Genomic DNA, 23,610 nt, shown 5'->3' with positions numbered 1-23,610 from the left:
ATTTAATTAATCAAATAACTCTCCTAAAGAATTAAATAAGCTAAAAAAACATAGGAATGGAAAGTAGAATCATTCAAACATTAAAGTTTTGAGCATATTACAGAATATGATTCATAATTTACAAAATACTTCAAAGTATATATTATTCAATAAAAATTTCTGATTCATTAAAAAATTTGTATACTGAAAAATTGAATTTACATAAGTAAGAAAGCATTTTTCATACATCTTTTGTGCATCTTAATTTCCTTTTTTCATGGAATTCCTGACACAGACATTCTTCTTTATTATTAATAGATAGTGGTATCAGAATAAGTCACTCTGTACAATAAAAGTCGCCCTCTACCGAATTGCAAACATCTAAATGACAATTTTCATTACAAAATGATTCACATCTCTTGATTTAATTGCTTTGATTTAATACAATGTTGACATTATATTGCTGTAACATTTATTTTTGGGTTCATGAAGTTCTCTAATATTAGACAAAACAAAGACAAACTTACTAATCTATTACAAGTAAACCTATTTTATCATTTGTAAAAAAATTTACTTCATCATTTATGTTAACACAACTGATGCATTAATAAAGATAAATATATAACCAAACTTCCTGGATTAGTTGGAACAGCATTAATTACTGATTATTTGCTCTAAATTGTTTGTCTCTTTTAATTTAAAAAAAAAAAAAAAAAAAAAACTTAATTTCCGAAGAAATCATTTCTCCAATTTTTACTACACATTAAATAACATCATCTTAAAGATAATTTATGACTTTCTGCCAATGTGGATTACTCAGTCAGCGGGGAAAATATGAAAAGTATTAATTGTACATCTTGATTCACTATCTTGAAATTTCTAAGTGATTATTTAAAGGTACTGAATGCTCATATTAATTTTTTTTTTCATTTTCTTTTTAATAGTAATTTCTCTCTCCCTTTAAACATCTAAAAAGCATCCAAGATTGAAGTATAGGAAATTCGATCAATTTAAATAATAAAAAATCATTTTTAGAATAACATCTTTTTAAAAAATTTCATTCCACAAATAAAAATTATGTTAAATAGAATTAAAATGTTTAAAAAAAATGAAAAAAAATAGTAAGTATCTCATTAAAAATAATATTAATAATTTTGCTTGACAGGATTTCATATAAACTGTGTCTAAAAACACTTACTGGAAATGGTTCAGAGCCTTCTTGAATAACAAGTCCTTCAATGACATGAGTGAGTACTTGTGGCTTCACAATGGCTTTCTGCGGCTGCTTATCTTTAACAGGTCCTAAAGATGGCTTCTGAATTGGCTGCTGAGGTTTCAAATGTTCAGTAGTCACGACAGTCTCTGATGTATTAGTCTGCTGCAAAGTTACTACAGGTTCAACATGTGCTTCAGGCAAAGGTGGTTTTGAATTCAAATCAGATACTGCTTTATTTGTCAAGCAAGGAACTGGAGGAACAGGGGAAACAGATGGCACACTGGAAGTAATAGTGTCAACTGATGAAACAGAAGTATTCACTTGAACAGATGCTGTGGTCATCACAGATGTAGTGGATGATACAACGGTCAGAGTAGAAGGTGCCGTAGATACAACAGAAACATCTATAGATGGTGTTGGTGGAACAGATGCTTGCAAAATCTTTGAAGAAGGAGCAACCATAGCCTGCGATTTCTGTGGTGAAGAGATCTTAGTTTCAACAGATACAGATTTACTTTGTATTCCAGTAGATTTTGTTTCACCATTTACTACTTTCACAGGATTTGGGTATGTTTGATTGCCTGCATCAGATTTCTGCTGCACTATAGGTGTGGGTGGGGCCTGTGGGGGTGACTGGTTCGTTTGAGTCTGCGTGGTTGCCATTTGTGGAGTTGATGGAGATGGACTGGCACCTGGAGAAGGTCCTGTTGGTGTTCGCACTTTTGGCTTAATCTAAAAGAGATAATTAAAAGATTATAAGTGTAAATGCAAGATAATTTTATAAAATTTATGTTAAGACTTTGTAATAAATTCAGAATAATATGTAAAATAAGTTTCTTTAAGCTTCATTGTTAAAAGTGTGTTTTATTCAAACGTAATTTATTTCAGTAGAAAATTAATCAGTTTCATAAAATAGGAAGTAAATTATAAAATCATATATTCTTTTTTTAATAGAGTATTATAGTAACTTTGGGTCTTATTCGAAAGTATTAACATTTATAGGACTTGCATTATTTATCATAGTTATTTAAATTATAGAATTTGTATAAAATTAATAGATAGCAAAGAGCTCCTCAAATATTTCTGTACAATCAGATACAAGAATTAAAAAGTCTTTTCTTAGAGCATTTCGATTAATTTTAGCTACATAATTTTTAATTTGATACTTGTATTAATGTATTAAGCTTTCATATTTTATTTTCCTTTTACTTTTAAGTTTTAAAGAAATTTTTAGTACAAGAATAGTAGGATACCCCCCTTCACCATCAAAAAACAATCACTAGTTGAAAAATTGACAAAATCTGAAATAAAAGAGAAAATCAACAAAATCAAAACACTCGTGTAATAAAAGAACCCTTCAAAATTCTCTGTGATTTAAAATACTTATATCATTAAAAAAAAAAAAAAAAAAAAAAAAAAAAAAAACATTTAAAGAATTTGATTTTGCAAGTAGTAATCCTCTAAAATAAAAATTTCAACAGATTTCAAGGATTTTTCTAGTAAAACTAAAACACAGCAAATATTCTTCTACATTTTCAATGTAAACAACCTAAATCAAAGTTTCTCCTATTTAGAAAAATCATTTAATTGATTTGAATCTGAAAAAGATATTTTAGAAGTCATTGCATCCAGCCAAAAGAATATCTTGACAAAATTGTGAAGAATTCAGCAACATGGATTTTTCTAGTAACTAAAATACAGCAAATATTCTTCTACAGTTTAGGATGTAAACTGTCTAAATCAAGGTGTTCTTATTTAGAAAATCATTTGATTCATTTGAAATGAAATTTCAGAAATTATTGCATCCAGCCAAAAGAATATCTTGACATAAATGAAGATTCCAACAAAATGAATTTTTCAAGTAACTAAAATACAGCAAACATTCTTCAACAGTTTAGATGTCAACTGCCTAAATCAAAGTTATTCTTATTTAGAAAATCATCTGATTCATTTGAATTTGAAAAGAAATTTTATAAGTCATTACATCGATCCAAAAGAATATCTTGACAAAAATTGCGAAGATTCCACCAAAAACCAAATTCATACAAAAAAGTAAAAGTAAAGTGTAATACTTTTTGTATGAATTAAGTATTACACTTTACTCCATGAATTGATTCATAGCCTTGTATCTTTTAATATTAACATTGTCACATTATGCATACTTTGTCACAATATGCATTACTTAAAATGGTCAAATATGGCTTTTGAAATATTTTAGTCCATAAACCAATCAATCAGTGAAATCATCGTCCCAATAAAATTTATCTTAACACCACAAACAGATGAAAAAAATCTTCAAACTTCAGCTAAAAAATTCATGTATATTTTAATTGTTTGCAAACCTAATCTATTAGATGAAAAATTATTGAGTTCAAATAATTTAAATCAAAACTTTAAATAGCTTTATTTTAATAGTTTTTTTTTCTTGCCTAGTTCAAATTTCATTTTTTTAAAGTGCATTTGTTATACTTTTATTGAAAAGCAATAATTTTTTTTTAAAACTATACAGCAACTTTCATTAAATTCTTTTGGGGCTCTTTTCTCTCTCTTTCTTTTTTGCATTATTTTAAGTAATCGCAAGATTTATTAAAAAGCTTTTTGTTTCCTTGCTTATTAATTTTTTAAATAAACTTTATTTTTGAGTAAAACTTAGTGATATGATTTATAATCATTAAGCTTGCTTCTTTATTTCCTGGTGCATTCTTGCCAACAAATGAAACACACTTACTTGAGTACGGACAGGCGTTGAATTTGAATTGATTGTTGCAGCACTGGAAACATTTGTTTGAGTAGCAACTGCAACAGTCTGAGTCTGTGTTCCAGGACGCATCTGAGAAAAAATTCAAGATTCTGTACTAAACAGAATAGAAATTTGTTGCTTTTTCTCATGTAAATTTAGATGAAAAAATTGCTTTTTATAAAGCTGATATACTTGTATTTTACTTTTTGCAGTGTTATTCATCTTAAATTTAAATTACATTAAGCCAAACAATTTATAAATACATTGGATCAATTTTTTAGTTCACTTGAAAATTCTTTACATTCCAATGTTATTTATGAAAATGAAACAAGATCCTTATTTTCAAACTTCTACAAAACTGGTTTTTTATTTATATTTTTTATTCTGAAGTTAAACAACTGTTTATAAAAATTTCAGCTGCTAATTACTTTATTATTATCTTTCTTTTTCTCATACACCATTATATCATGCCAGATGAAACTTGATGTTTATTTGATCGTTTTATTGATATATATTTGAAACCAAATCAAATTTTAAAAATACTATGAAATATACGTAACAAATAATACACGTTGTTTGTGTTTTTTTAGCTGTGTTGCTATTGAAGTTATTGAAAGAGGTATTTTGGAGGAGGCTTTGTAAATTTCAGCCATGGCACACAATCACGATAGTAGCTGAGCACTTTACTTGAATAAAATCATAAGAGGAAAGTACTTTGCCTATTAATTTAACCTGCAAAAGGCTAATTTAGATCTTTGATAAAAGATCTCAAATCTTTAATTGTCCAGTTCTGAATAAGAGTGTCATCAGATCTTGGTATTTTAGGATCTACACTCTTAAAAAAACTGAGGATTAAAAATAAAATTTTGCATTAAAAAAACATTGTAAAGAAAACCATTTAGCTATAAAAAAATAGCAAAAATTAAAGTAAAACCACTCAGAAAACACTGCCCTCTTATTATATAAAAAATGCATACTTTTTTTCATATTTATATTGTAAAGAAAAATAAAGTGAAAATACTTTTTGATTGAAAGAAAAAAAACTTTAAAATATGAAGCATTACATAACTGAAAACTTTTTTAAATAAATAGAATGCTTTTTCTACCCAATTTAAGTACAAACACATTATTAAGAAAAAGGTTAAATATGCTCAGGCTCATGTTTTTAACAAAAAATTAAAAATAATTTTGTATTTAATTTCTTAATTAATAATTTTATGGAACCTTGACAGAGTATTAAATGTATTTCATTTAAAAAAAAAAACACATACTGGTAAAGAATTTAACAATGAAATTTGGCCAATCAAATTTCAAATGATTTTTTTTTCATGTTGATAATTATATTTAATTTTGGTAAATTCATAATTTTTTGTGTGCACTGATCAAGTTAAAGAGTGATTATTATAAAGATTATAATTTTGATTTAATGGAATTAATATCTCAATCTGGCAATGTCTACCCTAAATACATGCATCATTATAAAAGCTTCAATAGGTAATTTTACAACCCAGCTGCATTTCAGAAAGGAAGAGATATTTTGTAAGTAAGAGAAAAGTATTCAATCAAAATAAATGCTTACTTTGACTTGCTTTTGCTTCTGGGGAGCTACAGTAGCAGAAGCATAAGAAGTTGGTGGAACAGGCTGTGCAGCAGCAGCAACTGGCAAATGCATTGCTGTTTGAGGCTGTGTTTGTTGAATGATCATATCTGACTGCTGACTACGGATGATTATTGGATTTTGACCAAGCTGAAGAGCAGAAGTTTGCAAACAATTTCCAGGCGCCCAGGATAAGCCAGGTGGTAAAGGACTAAGAGCTTGTAAACCTATTTTAAATCAATTTATATTTATTTCTATCCTAAGCTTGATCACCTAATCAAAACTGCTAGAAAAAATTATTGTTCTAGAATTTTACAATCTGTATAAACAACCAGTCTGTTTCAATTTTACATGTAGTAAATGGGTTACTCAAAAAAATAAATTTGAAACAAAAGAAAATTTTCATTAAAATGCATCATGCAAACTTAAATATCTATGATACTAAAAGTAGATGCATAAAACTTAACTCTTTTTAAATTCACAAATAAAAAATTTAAAAAGTTACCACACGATTTTTACATGTTTTTTTGCAATTTTAGTTTTGCATTGTAAATTTTCAATAGATAAGTACTTATAATCTGAAAAAAGCATGGGTTTAAAAATTTGTAGTTAAAAAAAAGAAGAGTAAAAAAGTCAATTTTCAAAGGAATGTATCAATTTATTCTCCAAAAAATTTACTGTTCATCTGACCTTTGTAATTAATATGGATTCACACATCCATTTTACCACTCACCAAAAGACCAAAATTACTTTTTCTCATTTTGCTTGCTTTAATAATTAACCCGTAACTGGAGATATGAATTTCCTGAAGTGGCCAGAGATATAGAGTCAAAATGATTCAGTTATTTTTCTTTCTTGTCTTTTGTAAACAACATTGGAACTTATTTCGGAAACACGATACATTCTGAAAATCATGTAGTTAAAAAAAAATATTAATATTAAAAATGTTAAATATTATAAAATAAAATGTTGGAAAGATGTTATAAGAAAAACCAAAACAATCATTTAATGTGTATTTACTTTGGTTAGATATTAAGCAATTACACTAAAGTTAATACAGTAGACTCCCGATTATCCGCGGGCGGGTTATCCGCGCCTGCCGCACTAAGTATTTTTTATTTATTTAATTTTTGCTTCCAAGCAAAGAGAAAATGCTTCCAAAGGAAAAAGCAAACTCAAATGACTGATTTCTTCAAAAAGATGTAGTTTTACAGTTACGCTTTTGTAATTACATAATACATTACAGTATTAAAACAGTACATATGTATTAGTTTTTCTGTGTATCCTTGACGCCTCTTGTAAGTACAAAGCACTTTTCTGTTTTCATTAACAAAATGCATTTTAGGTTAGTTTTGAGTGATATACTAAAATATTAAGCGTTAGTTAAACATTTCCTGCTGTTTATTTTACGTTTTATTGTACATAAAACGATTTTTCAAAGTTGGAATGACTGTTTTCTCTTTCGCTATACCCGTTTTTAGCTTTTTTCGGATTATCCGCGATTTCTGTTATCTGCGGTGGCCGCGCCACCCAATTCCGCGAAAAGTCGGGAGTGTACTGTACATATTAAAATTTTAAAAACAAAAATAAAGAGTTTTTTAAAAAAAAATTTTAAGAATGTTTTTTTTTATTCTTTTTACATTAATCAAATTAAAAGTAGTTTCAGTGGCATGGAGTCGATGACTTCATAAATAACAACAAAATCTTTGAAAAAGAATAACTTGGTTATACGCACATGTTCACATTTAGACTTTTGCCAACATACTGCTGAAAGAGTAACTTGAAAGTTCTGAGTAGATGATTGCATTCAAGGACAAAATACCATGAGATAATCAAGAACTAACGAACAACATGGAGTCATTTTTGACACCTATCTCCAGTTACAGGTTAAGTAGATTATCATTTATTTTTAAATTTTATATTTTCAAATAAAATAATAGATTTTAGGTAGGCAGACTTCATAAACAGCTCTTTCAAAAATTTGGTTTATCTAACATAAAATCACATTTTGCAGAGCTTACAGTTAATTCATTAGAAAAGTTTACTGTTTGAAATTTAAAGCTTAAGAGTTTGATTTAATTAATCCTGTAATTCAAAACTACACATATAAAAATATTTAAATGCATTAATATATACCTAATAACTGAGCTTGACTAAACATAGTAGGAGCTTGAGTAGTAATTATTTGAGGCTGCGATGATATTTGCTTGATATGACTCCCATTAAACACTTGAGTAGAGGAATGAACAGGCATAGTAGATGAATATAATGATTTAGGTTGTAAAGCTGTAGGCTGATTTTGAAATGTCTATGGATAAGAAAGAATATATATATATATATATATATATATATATATATATTGTATTAATGCATAAAATAAGCATTTGGTTTATTAAAAAAAATCCAATATGAGAAAAAAAAGTATTTGTAGCAATGAAATAATTTAAATAGACAAATTTATATGTATCAGCAAGCCTTTTATAATCATTTATATTTCCTTTTTAATATAGATTTTAAAAAGCATAAAAATACTATAAATGTTCATATCCTAAAAGAAATATCATGATATATAAAATGGTATGAATTAGTCAAACAAAAATAAAAATTATTAAGAATTAAGCATTAAATCAAATATTTACAAAACAACAAATCTAAAAAATCCAATACCTAAAAATTGAAATAACTGCTTTACAACTTTGAATGCTCAATTTTTCAACATTTGAAGAGAAGTTAAATTAAAAATTATTATTAAATTATTTATAAACATATGCAGCAATCAACGAGTGAAAAATTAGTTTAATTACATTTCAATTCAATACATTTTAAAGTAATGCAAAACTACATCACTCATGATGTCAAGATTTTAAAAATGCAAGACTTACATAAGTTTTCCCTTTCTGTGAGTCTGCTAAAGCTTTAGGGCTGAAAACAGATTGCTGATTTGGAACCACTCCAAATTGTCCTATCACCACAGTCTGATTAGCATTGGCAGGGGCATAACCAGATTGACTATGGATAATTGTGGATTTTCCAGGTCCAGTCATCATTTGTTGAGGAAAATTAGCTTTGGATGTTCCAATCACCTGTCCAGATGCAGTCATCATTGTTCCAGCATTGACAGCCATTGCCTGATAAAATATTAATTCCCATATATCAATACATGTTAGAAATAAAAAAAAAATTCATGGTAATTAAATAAGACCTACGCTAAGGAAATTAAAGATTTTAATTAAAGGATTTTTTATTATTGTTTAAATTTATTGTTTTGTACAAATGACAGTTTAAAACTATTTAAAAAACTGAATCTCACACAAATTCATGTTTAGGAGGTCTTTGTATTGTGGTGTGCAAACAAATTAATCCTACTAAATAGGTAATGAATTCAGTCGACTAAGCGATGTAAAGGCGACTCAGTGAATCTTGAAGTTTGGATTTTGAAATTTTATGCAGAAAATTTTTATTCCATATTTTGTCTTAATTAGAATGATTTTTCTAACCATATTTGTCTATGGTATAATTTTTGACAATAGGGTGGGGAAATAGCAGCATTATCAATTAGAACACATAATTGTTTTATAGAATTTTTTTTCAATGTCTAACACAATTACTGAATTACAAAAAATTTTGAAATATAGTTCATTTTTCAGAAAAATTTTTTTAATTCTACATCTATCTTTATTTTTTATTTTGTTTATTTATTTCCAAATCTTCTGAAGTAGTAGAATTAAGAATTTTCTCTTACTTTAAGACAAGAAACATTAAAATACAATATATCAACTTTAATTTCTTTCATGACGAATGCATATCTGTTCATATCTGTTTTGATATGGCAAGAAATTTCATTAAAATGTTATAGGTTTAGCATGTAATGTTTTCTACCTTTGCTTGCAAAACAGCAAAGTGACAATGAAAGTTCCAAGAACCAAGCCATGACAATGGGTGAATATTGCTCATATTAGTATATGTTAATTTTTAATATGATTTTACAAACTGAAAATTTTCAAAGAAATTATATTTATCTCCTTCACTACCACTTAACCACTTTTACTATTCATTTAATGCTGACAAATAAGAAAAGTTGATATATACTGCTAAAATAAAGAATTGCTGATTGCATGCATTAGTAAAAAACATTTTTAGCTACACAATACCAAGAATATAATTTAAGAATTTAAAAGTGCATATAACAATAAAATGCTAAAGTAACAAAAGAATCATTAATCAACAGAAAATAAAAGTTAAAAACTTTAAGGATACAAAAATTTATAAAAATTCAGTAAATGATAAGGAATATAAATATCATGCAAAAATGCAATAAGATTTTAAATAACATTATGTAAATCCAGAAATAATTCTAATTTTAAAAATTGGTTATCCAAGTTCTTGTGATGAGAACTTTCCATTATGTATGTATTTTCAAGGACCTTTTTACTTTTCGTGACAGAACAATTTTTTGGATATCAGAACCAATTCAAGACATTCATCATATCACAAACAGAAACAAGATTTCTCTTATAATTATCATTCATAAAACATGGCTTGGAATGCATTATGTCACTATTGAAATTGGTAAAACCAAGTGGTGTCCCCCCCCCCTTTATTCTGAATTATTGACCTAACCTATGTTGAATTTTTCTCTCATTTTATTTTACTGGTTAGAAATATTTTTCTAAACTTCACAGTTAAAAAATATATAACTCTACTGCAAAGTGAAAAGAAAAGAAATGAAAATTATATTTCAGTTAGCCATAACCCTGCCCTAAAGACTCAAAGAAAATTATGAGGCTCAATACAAAATTAATTAAATGAGGCTAAAATTAAGAAATACCTTATTTCCAGAACTAACTGCTTGAATATTTTGACCACCTGAAGTTTTAGGGTCTAAGGTAGTTTTGGCTTGTAACTGTAAGCTCAAACCTTGAGTAGCTCCAAGACCTTGAAGAGTTGAAGTTGCCATGCCAGCATGCTGCAAAGTTAAATTTCCAGGGAAAAGCATTTGTTGATGAGGTGAATATACATGCTGAAAATATGATGCAGAAAGGGGTTGCTGAATGACTTGAACCTAAAAGAAAAAAGTACAACAAAAATTAAGCACTAAGAATTCAATTCCCACTTCCATTAACTAAAAACTTTTTTAAAAAAAAGTGAGATATAAATAAAATGAATATAAATAAACAAATGTAGTATTGTTAATCAATTTCCAAATGACATTGATGTCATTAGAATTACAGTTCACAAGAATAAGCAAGGTGTTTTCTTACACAACTCAAAAAATTCAAGGAATTTCTCAAAGTTTATAGCTGTCATTTCTAGTACCTTCAAGGGAGATTTAGAAAAGAAAGAGTGCAGTACATACAGAAAAATTAGAGAGGTTAACTTTCTACTTGAAGTTGGGGTTAAATTTACTTTTAGTGTATATCATTTTTCAGATTTTATTAATCATTTGGCTGTGGCAGAGAATGTAATTTTAAATTTAATATTTATTTCTTTTTTAATATAAATATTTATTATTTTATAATTATATTTCATGTTAACAAAATAGGTAAAAAAAATGAAAATATAAAACTTATACAAAAAAAAAAAAACTGTTTCATAGAAAATTTTATTTTTATCTGAAATATAGTTTATACACAGTTCAGGTTAACATATTAAATTATTCTATTTTATTGCAAAAGCAATTTTCAAATATTTTGGCATCCAAATTGCTTAAGTTGTGCATTAAATGTTATAAAAATGAATGCATGAAGAATTAAAAATTAACTAACATACTTGTTGCAAAGGTGCCTGTGCCATAGTCATTGTTGGATGAACCATAGTAGGATGAGGGCCTGAACTTTGCGACATCATGGTTCCAGCAGGAAGAGTCTGAGCTTGAGCAGTTAGTTGAGAAACAGCCATTTGTACTGGAGTACCAGAACTTGTATTGACATTCTGTTGGATAGTCTGCAACTGTTGTGGTTGGGAGACATTAATTGTGGCAACATTAATGGGAACAGAAGATGTCACATTCATGTTAGATTGTTCTACAGAACTACCCATAGACATTGCAGAAGTCACACCTTGTTGCTGGGACTGTTGCTGCATATTATTAGATTGCTGTTGAATTTGAGATTGTTGCAACTGGGATTGTTGTTGAAGTTGGGACTGTTGAAGTTGTGTTTGTTGGAGTTGGGATGGTTGCAATTGTGTCTGTTGAAGTTGTGATTGCTGCATCTGTGATTGCTGTAATTGAGATTGTTGCAACTGACTTTGTTGGAGCTGTGATTGCTGCAACTGTGCTTGTTGGAGTTGAGCTTGTTGCAGCTGTGCTTGTTGTATTTGATTTTGCTGTAGTTGTGATTGTTGCAACTGAGATTGCTGAAGTTGATTCTGTTGAGACTGTGAAGGCTGGAGTTGAGATGACTGCATGTGAGACTGCTGAGAAGAAGGCTGTTGCTGCTGCTGTTGTATAAGCATTTGTGTATGATTTTCATCTGCCATATTGACAAATTAGCAACACACATCTAAAAATAAATTTTAGCTTTTATTTAACCAAGCAAAAAACAGAATTTTCAGTTATTGTAGCAATGTAAAACACAAAATAACAATGATATCCAAACCAATAATTAAACTCCAAAACAATCAACAAAACACAATTTTTAGTTATAAAAATTTGAATTGCACTTCAGTTAAAAGATCAATTTGTAGATATTAGAAAGTAGATCATATATTAGATTTGTTTCATTATTTTTATATATTTATGAGCATAAACAATTTTTATAAGTAAACTTCACAGAAGTTTCAATGAACAAATGTAGAATATAAATTACTTATTTCTAAATATTACTCAAACTTCTGATATTGAAATATTATCACTGAACAAATAAAAACTATAATTTATCTAGGGTGTATATATTAAAGCAAAAAGTAAGAATAACTAAAAAATTTTAAACACCACAGACAAATAATAATAATAATAAATAAACATCTTTGTGCATGTATACATATGCAGACCCATTATTTTCTATGCATATGGTGTTTTTTACTTTATTGAAAGTTCATTGCTCTTATTGAAAAATTGTGTGTGTGTATGCACACATCATTTTTAAATATATTAATAATATATTTTCTCTTTTATTTTTATATTTAAACAATGATTTCTCTACAGAATACAGCAGATCCATTTTCGATAAAAAGAAAAATGACAATGCAAATTACTTTGGTCAAAAAAACTTAGTCAAATTTTTTAGAATTAATAAAAATCTGAACATTTCTTAAAATTAACAAAGAAAAACACCAATAAAATAGGATGAATGCAAGATTTCTGAAAATGTCAACACTGATTTAGAAGCATCAGTATCTCAACAAAATTTTTTAGAAAGGAGTAACAAAAATCTTTTTATCATGTTTTATCAAAAATTAGATGCATTTAAAAAGCAATTAATATTTTAATCTATAGTAAAAATGCTTAATATTTTTATTTATTCTGTATAAAAACTTCATATTTTTATTTCATTACATTGATTTTTTAAATCTGAATAAATATGACATGTGGATATTAATGGATTCAATTCAAATCCAATTAAATTTGGAAATCGCCTTCAACAAAAAAAATCCTTTTAATCAAAGTATTCTAACATGATATGAGAAATTCAAAAATAAATATAACTATGTCTAGAATTAGAATTCAGACCCCATCATTAATTGAGAATGGTAACATTTTTAATTAATACAGGAACTGAAAATTCTAAAAATTTAACTTATGATACATTGATTAGAATCTATTAAATATTACAAACAAGTAAATAAATTGGCCACATCCTTGAAAAAAATTAGCTAAAAAATGAAATGCTCAAGTAGATAGAGAAGAAAAGACTTGTACCATTCCTTGATAAAACTATTGTAAATTAAAGAAAAGAACCATAATCATTGATTACTAATTCCGTATCGTTCAGAAAACTTAATTTATCACCATTAGATAATGCTGGTAGATGTTAATAATTTCAAAATTTGAGTCTAGAATTCAGAAGAAATATATATATAATCAAATAAATTTTATGCCTAAATTTTTATAATTTTAGCTATAAAGTTATTTTTTTCTCTTTTATTTCTCAATTTTCAAATCAAATTTTAAAATTAAAATCTGCCAAAAATCTGGTACTGATAAATTAAGTTGAATGAAATAACACATAAAACTTTAATTTTGCCTTAATTTTTATAAAAAATTAGATAATATAAACATATATAAAAACTAAAATAATAAGCATAAAATCAAGAAGGGGATAAAAAAGCATGTTATTACAACTGCAAGAATTCTTTAAAAAAAAATCTTTTGCTCACCGATTTATCCTTCCATGTTAGAATCACCCCTTATTATTTTCCCCTAAATTTTATTCCTTCTCAAGTTCTACTTTTCTTTTTTCTTATCATCTTGTTTCTTGCACTGTTCTTCAAGATATAGATGATTTGAATGTGCAGTTGAAAATATGATTTCTATTGGTAAATTCTTCAAATGAATCAACACTTTTTTAAAAGACATAAATTATTCTTCAGGCTGTATATGAATTTTCTTTTTACATTTACCACCTTTACATTTTTTTATTGATAGTAAATATCATTTCAACTGAGCCTTGCCCATGAGATAAATATATATTTCCCTTAATTTTAAATTCATTTTATTAATAAATATATATAAAAAAAGCATTTGCCTTTTCAACTCAAAGCTCTTAAATTCAAAGAGATATGAAAAAATCTATCTTGTACAGAAAATCAATAAACTGTAGCAAGATACAATTGCATTACTTTCAGTTATTTGCCTTTATTTAAATTAAATTAACAAACTTTTTTCAATTTTAATGACATATTCTTGTTTTGATTCAGGCATTTTAGATTGGTACAGATAGGCTGTATAATTTATTAGGCATTTTGCCATTTTTCACTATGCAATATTTCCATTATTATAAATAACAGAGTTTCATGCTTTAAATTCATCAACTCTTCATCACTTTTTTTTTTATCAAGTTCATTCAACAAATTAATACAAAACCCTACATTTATCTTATTTTCTTGTGTATGGAAATTTTTTATTAAAATAAATTTGGCATAAAGATTTGCTTGGAGACTATTTCCAAAATTTTGGAAACAGAGTTGACTGCCTCTTTAATAGAAAAAGTTTTTTTCTATTAAAGTTTGATTTGATTCTTTAATAGGAAAAATCAATCATCCCCTTCCACCATCTTTCATTGGCTGTTTAAAACTTTTAATCTCAATTTTTGATGTCTGGACAGAATCATTTTTTATTTATTGGATATTCAATTTCCCTTGCTACCAAGTCACATTTAAAAAAATATATATTTGGATAATTTTCTAAACTATTATTCAGATGAATTTTTTTAATGTCAATTATTATATGTAAAAAATGATGGATGTTACAGATCATTTATTGTACACCTTTTTTGATTACTGTATTTGGACAAACATTAAGTTGGCTAGCCAAAATAGAAGTTTGGAGTGAAAGAGGTTTTAATATTTTTATTCACTGAATCATGACTTGAACATTAACATAATTTTCTATGGACAAAGCTACAAGGAATTTACATTATATATTGGTCATCCAATATATTTGAAAAGGAGCAAACTTCATACCTAGTTTTGTAATTAAATAAATCTAAGACTACTTATGTGTAACATTTTTTTTTAATTACAATTTTGATATTTTTAACACAACTAATAATTTCTGCCCAAACAAGCACTACCTGGGATTCTAATTAAAACAGCAATTCTTTGAATTTATTTCATAAACATGTTTTTCTTCACTTAAAATCATATAATTAATAAAAAAGATTAGTTAAAAATCATAAACTTAAATCATCATTAATTTTTCTTGTTTACTCAAGTTCAAATAACAATTATCCGTATATAATTTTCAGATTTTAACCCAAATCTAAAAACAAGATAAGTATAAAATAACCCGATCTAAATTTAAAACCGTTTGATTTTGAGGTGCTATTTACCAAACCGTATCAAATAAAGCAACATTTTACCAAAAAAATATGATAACTCTGATTTTGTCAGCTATGTTTCAGAATGAGAAACTTTTACAATAAATCTTCATCTAAAAATTCAATATAAAGTAAAATCTACTGCAACGACATAGTTAAATTAGAAAAAAAGGGTTCATAAGTTACACTTTGAACGAACAAAATCAATTTTCATATGAGAGTGTACTATTTTTAGAAATCATATTTTTAAAAATGTATTTTGCTATTCAGATACAAAATGAATGCCAATAATGAAGTAAAATGTATTCAAAATTGTAAGTAATAACATTTATGACTTACTCAGTTCTAAGGTGACGCTTTGAAGTCACCAACGCAAGAGTTCAAGTTTCATGAGGTTAGAACTAAAATTAATTTTACATAATTTTCATGCAAATTGATTTCTTAGAATCTTAAAAAATAAGAGCTGAAATTTACAAACAGCAAATCTTGACACAGAATTCCTGCACATACCAATTATAATTAAAACTAGTAAAAGCTAAATTGCTTACAACTTGCTTTCCCAAACAGGACAAATCTATTGTTGCCAAACAGGTTAAAGGAATTTCTGTGGTGGACAAACAGAATTCCGATAGATATGAGGGTTAAAGCAAATCAGCTGGACATTAAGTCTTTTAAAAAAATGTTTTTATAAAATAATTTTTCAATTTTAAAAAGGAAAAATTAATTTTTGATTAAAATTTTTGGATAATTTAAGCCTTTTTACGTTAAAAAAAACACGCTCTACCGATTGCCTGAATTGAACTGAAATGAAGCAGGTTTGTGTATTCTGTTCTGTTCGTATTATTGTGATGATAGTGAGTGAGTAATAGGATAAGAGAAGACTTAGAGTATTTGAAATTCTAAAGATTTCATTTTATATTTTCGAAAAATTGGCTTCCTGGATATTATATATAATTGTTAGTATTATTTTTGTGTTATTTTACTTTCATAAAATTATTTTGTAAGTACGTGCATTAAGAAACGTCATAAAAACAGCTGTTCCTCCTCTTGCGTTTTATTTTTAATCTTGCGAATTATGAACTCAAACCAATTCATTTTGCAGTATAGATGTATTTTTTATTTAATAATTTATATTATTCTAACAATCAATATTATTTTTAAGCTAATATATTTGCATAAATATTCCGATTAATTAACTTTCAAATTGTTTAGTTTCGATTCATGAAATTCCTCTTGATAATTTGAATGTCGAATTAATAAAAACAGAAGAATATTAATTAATGCTTTTTAATATTTAAAATACTAGATCTTCTTGTTTTTTGCATCAAAGTAAGTACCTTTCAAAATTTTATAATTATTTTAATTATCGATTAAATGCTTTAGGTATAAAAATAGCCAAGTGAAATATTAATTATTACAGGCAAAACTATTAAATTCTTTTACAGAATAGATCATAACCAATTTAGCAGGCACTTTTAAGTGCATCAATAATAATTGTCTTGTTCAGTAGTTTTTCCTTTTTAGTTTACCCAATAATTTTTATAATTAAAAAATGATAGAAATAAGTGCATGTTGTATGTGTGATTTCAGACTGTCATAGGATATTTTTTTAAAACATGGTAATCTCATTTTAATAATATATTTTATAAAGAAAATTTTCTGCATATATATAATTGGTTTCTTTATAAAATTAATATCCAGTTGATATTTTTTTCTACTATTTCAAAAAAAAAAATTTTTTTTTTTGAAAATTTTATATAAAGATTCAGATTCACATAACTTGTAAAATTCTGTCTTGTTTAAACATATTAAAATTTAAAAGCAGCAATAACACTCTTTACATTTGAGTTGGAACAATTGTAAATTTGGATTATATCTTAAAAGAACAAGTTTTGAATATGAGGAAATGAAAAAATATTTATTTTTTGTTAGTAGCTCTTAATTACTTAGGTTATTATAATTTATATAGATTTCATAATCCATTAATAACTATAGATATTATTTTTCCCTCAAAGTATATTTATTTACATTTATTATTTTTAGAAAATCACTGTACTTCTATTCTTTTGTATATCCTTTAATAATTTTATTGAGTGAAAGATGTTTCATGAAATAGTAATCTATCTTTAAAAAGAACCTTTGATATCCTTCCTAACTTTCTTTGCAGAAACCGTAGCTATTGTATTACCTTCTATAAATCTTTTGAATTTGTTATAACATATTAGTAGAAGTAAAATTTATTTTAATTTTATGATATTTTATTTTAAAAAAAATTTTTTATCGGCATGCATTTTATAATTTATTTTTTTTAATGACAACCAAATTGTACTACTTTAGCTTATACGTAGAAATAAATGTAGAACAATTTCAACATACATAGTAATAAGATTTAAATTTAAAATGCTTAAATATATAAAAATTACTATAACAGTATAATCTAAATTCTAAATTGTAATAGTGCAACTAGTTAATTACTGTGTAAAAGTTGGTGTTTACTCAATTTCTTTTTTTTTTTTTTTTTTTTTGTAGCTAGAGTAAATTTAGTTTTAAAGTGTGTTTTTTGTATTCCTAATTGGCATCATTGTCACTGTAATCATAAACAGAGTTTTGCGTCATAACTGTCATTATATTTGACTTTTAAAAAATAATGTACATATTTAGATTTTATATGTGCAATATTCCACAAAGTACTATTTTGTTATCTGTAATTTCTGGATTACAAATCCAATTTTCAGTACTACTTACATCTTTTAAAATATACATACATAATCATTTTAAATTCTTGGAGAAGTTAATGATATTTTACATTTTTGATAGAAATTAATGAAAACTTGTTATATTGTGCATTTAAATCACTCTATAACTAAGCACTTTAGTATCGACACCCCCCCCCCCAATTCTTCAAGTTTGATATGTAGAGTTTTAAATATAATTTGCATCTGTTAACTTATATGAATATATATATACTGCTTGTAATTATAAGTAATATATATAGCTAAATGAGCTGGAAATTCGGCAGTTGAGGCACCCCCTTTCTTTCTCTTTACCTTTTTCATAACCATACAAACTTTTCATTGTTAAGAAAATTTTTAATTTTCATTCCTTAACCATGACCAGGAATCTCCAAAAGTATTCATATCATCAATGCTCGCAACAAAAAAAAGGAGAGTATTGAAATATCTTTTAAGCATATGAGATTGGATTTTTCTCTAAAAAAACTGGCAAAGCATTTCTTTATTTCAGCAGATCTGTATTAAATAGCTAAAGTTACAGTAATTAGAACTTGATAGATGTAGATAAAACTAAAAACCTGTGCAACTCAGAAGTCCCAAATAAAATGAATTTTATATTTGAATTTAAGTTATAATAAATGATTAATTTTAAAAGCCTGGAAAAATGTAATTTAAAATGCACACACACGCTTTATATAATTTGGTATGGTTTGTTTTTTCTTTCCTGTATTCATTAAAGTTTGCTTTTCATTAATTGATGAATTGAGTTATTAATTTATGTCATTGTAGGAAACAATTGTTCAAAATTGATTTAGAGTAGGAAATTTTCATTTTTCTTTTATTAAATGAAACATAACTGGGTTTGTTCAATGGTTTTTCCTAAGTTACTATGAAATTACAGATGTAGAAATAAAACAAAAAAAATTATAATATGAGTATCGTTTTAGGAAGACTTACTTTTTTCATATTAAGATATTGCATTTCTGTATAAGAAATTGAACAAGAAATAAAATTATCAAGTATAAAACATTGAATAACCTGGCTTATTATGAAGGTTTTCTCAACAGCAATAAATAGATAAATTTTTACATGTTTGCATATTCACTTATTAATAATATGAGATTATCTTTTAATAATAAAAATGAATTTTTAAAATTAAATTTAACATGAGATATATGCTTTGAAAATTTTCAATCGGATTAGTTTTTCATATTGACAAATTATAAGAATTTCTTAGAAATCTTTTTCTAATCCTTTATTTTCAGAACTGGTGGTGGAGAAAAAAACAGTAGCAAGAAAATTAGATTTAAATATTTAAGTTGGGGTGCTTCGTGTTTGATTTTATAAGCATATATATGGAGTGAAAGCCATGCTACATTTTTTTATCACACATATATATATAGCAGGATTACTTAATGATACATGTGTATATAAATTAAAAACTTTAACATTTTATTTTATTTTATTTTATTTAAAAAATACTTAATTACTTAAAAAATAATTTATTAAGATTTAAGTATTTTTTAAATTAAAAAATAATTTATATTAATTACTTGCCAAAATCCCATTTAGAAGTTTTCCTTCAGTATTTCAGCTGGAAAATTCTGTGTGTTTAATTTACTTAAATCTTGAAGTTGTAACTTAAGCCTAGTATTTTTCTCTGATTAGCTACAAGTCTCAATTTGAATTCAGGCTTTGAAATTCAGAATAATTTCTTGAATTCACTTGGATATCATTTTTGAATGTGTTTCTTTGACAATACCATTTTTAATGAAAATTTTTGTTTTATATTATTAATAAATATTCAAAATATTTTTGTATGTTTCACCTTTAAAGCTTTCAGAAATCTAAAGCAATTCAAATGTTCAGTAATTTTTTTCCACATTTCTGCTAATATATCTATTTTTAATCAATCTGCATGTATAACTAAAGCAGAAAGTTTTAAAACATAATTTTCTTATTAAGGAATTTACAATTCCTTTTGATCATTAATTATTCATTTTCTCTATGTTTCTTGCATATAGATTCTGTATAATTAAGAATTAATTAAATTTTGATAATTTACAACTAGAAACTTTATCACTTTTCATAATGCTGTGTAGTTATTTATGTATTTTTTTAATACCTAATAAATGCTATGTTTAATAGTGAATTACTGTTAGATTGAATGATCTACTCAAAAAATTTTGATTTATATACACTGTGATATGTGTAATGTATATTACAATTATAATTGTAAATGTCGTTTTTGCAAATTTTGAAACTTTCACTGGCTGCATATACATATATCTAAGATGCCTTTTTAATTAAAAACTGTTTCTACAATTATATTTGTGAACTTCTTCAATTGTTAAGGTTTCTGATGGCAATGTAATTTTATAATTAACTGTAGTGTGGGGGAAAAAAGTCATTGAATGCATTTTTCCCCAGCCCACTCATTGCCATGATCCTATTTGTGTAACATGTTTTGTTGAAGCAGGTAACAATTGAAACAAAACTTTTGAGGGAACTTTGGTGAATTGTGTCAGTTATACTCCCCTCTTCAACAGTTTAGATTTTTAGCAGATTCTAGGATGAGCATAATTCTCTCATCAATCTGCATTCAGATTAAAATTTCACTGCTTTAAAAAAAATAAAAGATTTGAATATTGCTCCTTAACTCCATGTCTATTTCCTCCCCTTACCACTTGAAAGTAAACATAAATAGGACTGGCATGCATTTTTCCATTATCTTATAGTCAAACACTTTGTAAATAGTATGGTCACTGGTCTTCTATATTTTGGGTACTTGGAATTGTTGGAAAGTTGTAAGTGGGAACGATCCTTTTGAGTGTTTTTACAAATTATTATGGAAGTGATGATAGGTTATTCCAATATAAATTATTGCATTACAAGAAATCTATTCTGTATCGTATTTCAATGATTACCAAGCAACAGGCAATTTATAAAAATAAGATTAAAATATTGTTCTTCACAATTCCATTAATTTCTTTGTTATGTTATTAAGTTTTATATGTATGTGTATATAAGACCTGAATGCCAATAGAAATGATAAAAATTAAACAAACAAACAGTAATAAATTGCTATTTTAGTGGGTAGTTATATCAATCTTAAAATTATTTTACTCATTTATCTTTTGATATTGTATTTCATAATGAAAAGTTTGAATTTTTTATCATTCACTATTTCTTGAAATATATTAATTGATGTGTTTTAATATTTTCCAGTTTTGAATATTGCATACAAATGGAGTCAAATTTTGTCATACCTCTGCCAGACAAATATGTTTCTAAAGAGCGAACATTCTCAGTGAATTTCACTTGTCAGAGATGTTGCCAACCACTGAAATTACATTCTTCCTTTAGAGATCTTGATAGACAAGCTTTGTCTGAGCTCACTGCTCCTCCTTACCCAAATGCAGATAGAAAGGACAGAATAGATCTTATTGAGACTTTCCGAAATCGATCTGATGAAAGCAGTGTAATGAGAAAGATTGTTTTACCTATTAAATTTACTGATGCTGGCAGTGATTTTATGGTTGTGGATGACTTATCCAACTTACCTTTTGATAGTAACTATCTTGGGAAAGTAACTACACAGCTGTTTGATTTGATGTCAAATTATTCTGATGTTGATCACCCTTTATGTGAAGAATGCACAGACAATATACTTGATCAAATGGATCAGCAGCTGAGGATTGCCGAGGAAGAAGTTAAAGAGTATCGAGATTTCCAGGAACAACTTGAAATGGAAGATGAAGAAGAGGATTTAGATAAATTGAAATCTGATTTATTAAAATATCAAGAAACTGAAGCACATCTTCAGGAGGAATTGTCTCAGATGGAAGTCAAGCAGGGTGAAATGAAAGAGATGCTTAGGACTTTGGAGAATGAGTGTGAGATTTTGCAAAGGGAGGAGGACAAGAGGTGGCAAGAATATTGCCGAATCCAACGTCAGGTTTTATTGTCTGAGGATAATCTCCACAGTGTTGAAAATCAAATAATGTATACTCAAGGTCAGTTAGACAAATTGAGTAAAACAAATGTGTTTAATGCCACCTTCCATATTTGGCACAGTGGTCATTTTGGCACAATCAATGGATTTCGTCTTGGGCGATTACCAAATATTCCTGTAGAGTGGGCCGAAATCAATGCTGCATGGGGCCAAACGGTTCTGTTACTGCATTCGTTAGCAAAAAAAATAAATCTCACATTCAAAAAATATCGCTTAGTTCCAATGGGAAATCATTCTTTAATTGAATCCATAGAAGGTAATAAAGTACAACAGTTGCCTCTGTATTGTTGTGGTGGAATAAGATATGTTTTGGACAATAGGTTTGACCAAGCTATGGTAGGATTCTTAGATTGTTTGCAACAATTTAAAGAGACAGTTGAACAAGGTGATGCTTCATTTCATTTGCCATATCGAATGGAGAAAGGTAGAATAATTGATAAAAGAACTGAAAAATATTATTCAATTAAAGTCCAATTGAATTCCGAAGAACAGTGGACAAAAGCACTTAAATTTATGCTAACTAATTTAAAATGGGCTCTTGCTTGGGTTTCTACTCAGTTTCAAAGCAATACTTCTAGTGCAGTTGATGCTCCACCTCCATATGAAGAAGTTCCATCATCATAGCAAATAAATAATTATTGTTGTACTCAAATTCAAGATATGTTAAAAGATGAACAATTATAAATATATTGTATAGTAAGAAGTTCAATTTCTTTTGTTTCTAAATTAAATCAAATTATTTTTACATGAACTGAAATATGTCCTATTAAATTATTTTATTCATGTAGGAGTGAAATTTTATTTTTGTAAATAAGTTTGTGAAAAAAAACTGCTGCTCTTGTTAGAAAATAATACTTGAATTACTTCATGTAATTTATTTCATTTAAAGTTGACTCTGTTGAATAATTGTTGTGTGAACAAGTGTAATAAATTATTCTTAATAAATTAAATGGTTTGTTGATCTGTGTTGTTCAGTATAGATCTGAAATACAGTGCAGTTCTGATTTGAAATTGCAGTAAACATTGGGTGGTATAGGTCTATTTGGTCCACAGATCACAAGCTGCTTTCCTGGATTCCTAAAATAAATATTAAAATTTAGTTGATAATTAAGCAAAGTATAATTATCTACTTTTTTTTATCAATTGCTTTAGGCTATTCAAGTTTACTTTTAAGTTTATATTAATGAAAGATTTAAATTTTTAATTATCTATGTTATTCTGTATGAAAACTATTCAATTACCATTGACTGAATTCTAGACTAAGACACCATTCTAGCTATATGTGTGAATAAAATATTTTGTGCTCCAAAATCAATCCTTTTGTAAAATTGTTTTGCTATTTCAAATAGTA

The 23,610-nt window shown here is 26.7% G+C and overlaps 3 protein-coding genes across 4 annotated transcripts in view; 1 reads left to right on the top strand and 2 right to left on the bottom strand.

Moving 5' to 3' along the window:
- Positions 1 to 16,068, bottom strand: part of LOC129971470 (polyhomeotic-like protein 1) — a 29,846-nt gene extending 13,778 nt beyond the window's left edge. Inside the window, exons 1-9 of one of the 2 annotated variants that reach the window (XM_056085267.1) lie at positions 15,852 to 16,068; positions 13,852 to 14,004; positions 11,302 to 12,035; positions 10,361 to 10,594; positions 8,415 to 8,660; positions 7,669 to 7,840; positions 5,515 to 5,759; positions 3,924 to 4,025; positions 1,178 to 1,927 (exon numbers count right to left, since the gene is read on the bottom strand). In XM_056085267.1, coding sequence (XP_055941242.1) covers positions 1,178 to 1,927; positions 3,924 to 4,025; positions 5,515 to 5,759; positions 7,669 to 7,840; positions 8,415 to 8,660; positions 10,361 to 10,594; positions 11,302 to 12,012 — 2,460 coding nt within the window. In that variant the 5' untranslated portion in view covers positions 12,013 to 12,035; positions 13,852 to 14,004; positions 15,852 to 16,068. The remainder of the gene's footprint in view (positions 1 to 1,177; positions 1,928 to 3,923; positions 4,026 to 5,514; positions 5,760 to 7,668; positions 7,841 to 8,414; positions 8,661 to 10,360; positions 10,595 to 11,301; positions 12,036 to 13,851; positions 14,005 to 15,851) is intronic. The other variant, XM_056085266.1, reaches the window with a different exon arrangement.
- Positions 16,069 to 16,329: 261 nt separating this feature from the next.
- On the top strand, positions 16,330 to 23,218 carry LOC129972263 (beclin-1-like). The gene is made up of 2 exons (XM_056086330.1): positions 16,330 to 16,468; positions 21,473 to 23,218. The coding sequence occupies exon 2, from the start codon at positions 21,492 to 21,494 to the stop codon at positions 22,881 to 22,883; it is 1,392 nt and encodes a 463-aa protein (XP_055942305.1). The 5' UTR covers positions 16,330 to 16,468; positions 21,473 to 21,491; the 3' UTR covers positions 22,884 to 23,218.
- Positions 23,202 to 23,610, bottom strand: part of LOC129972262 (pancreatic triacylglycerol lipase-like) — a 28,732-nt gene continuing 28,323 nt past the window's right edge. The window contains exon 10 of the mRNA XM_056086329.1: positions 23,202 to 23,336. Within this exon, the coding sequence (XP_055942304.1) occupies positions 23,231 to 23,336 (106 nt within the window). The 3' untranslated portion in view covers positions 23,202 to 23,230. The remainder of the gene's footprint in view (positions 23,337 to 23,610) is intronic.

This window comes from Argiope bruennichi, chromosome 6 (genome assembly GCF_947563725.1).
Source record: "Argiope bruennichi chromosome 6, qqArgBrue1.1, whole genome shotgun sequence".
NCBI classification, from domain to species: Eukaryota; Metazoa; Arthropoda; class Arachnida; order Araneae; family Araneidae; genus Argiope; species Argiope bruennichi.
Note: the sequence above shows the minus strand (reverse complement) of the source record. Positions and strands in the feature narration are given on the sequence as shown.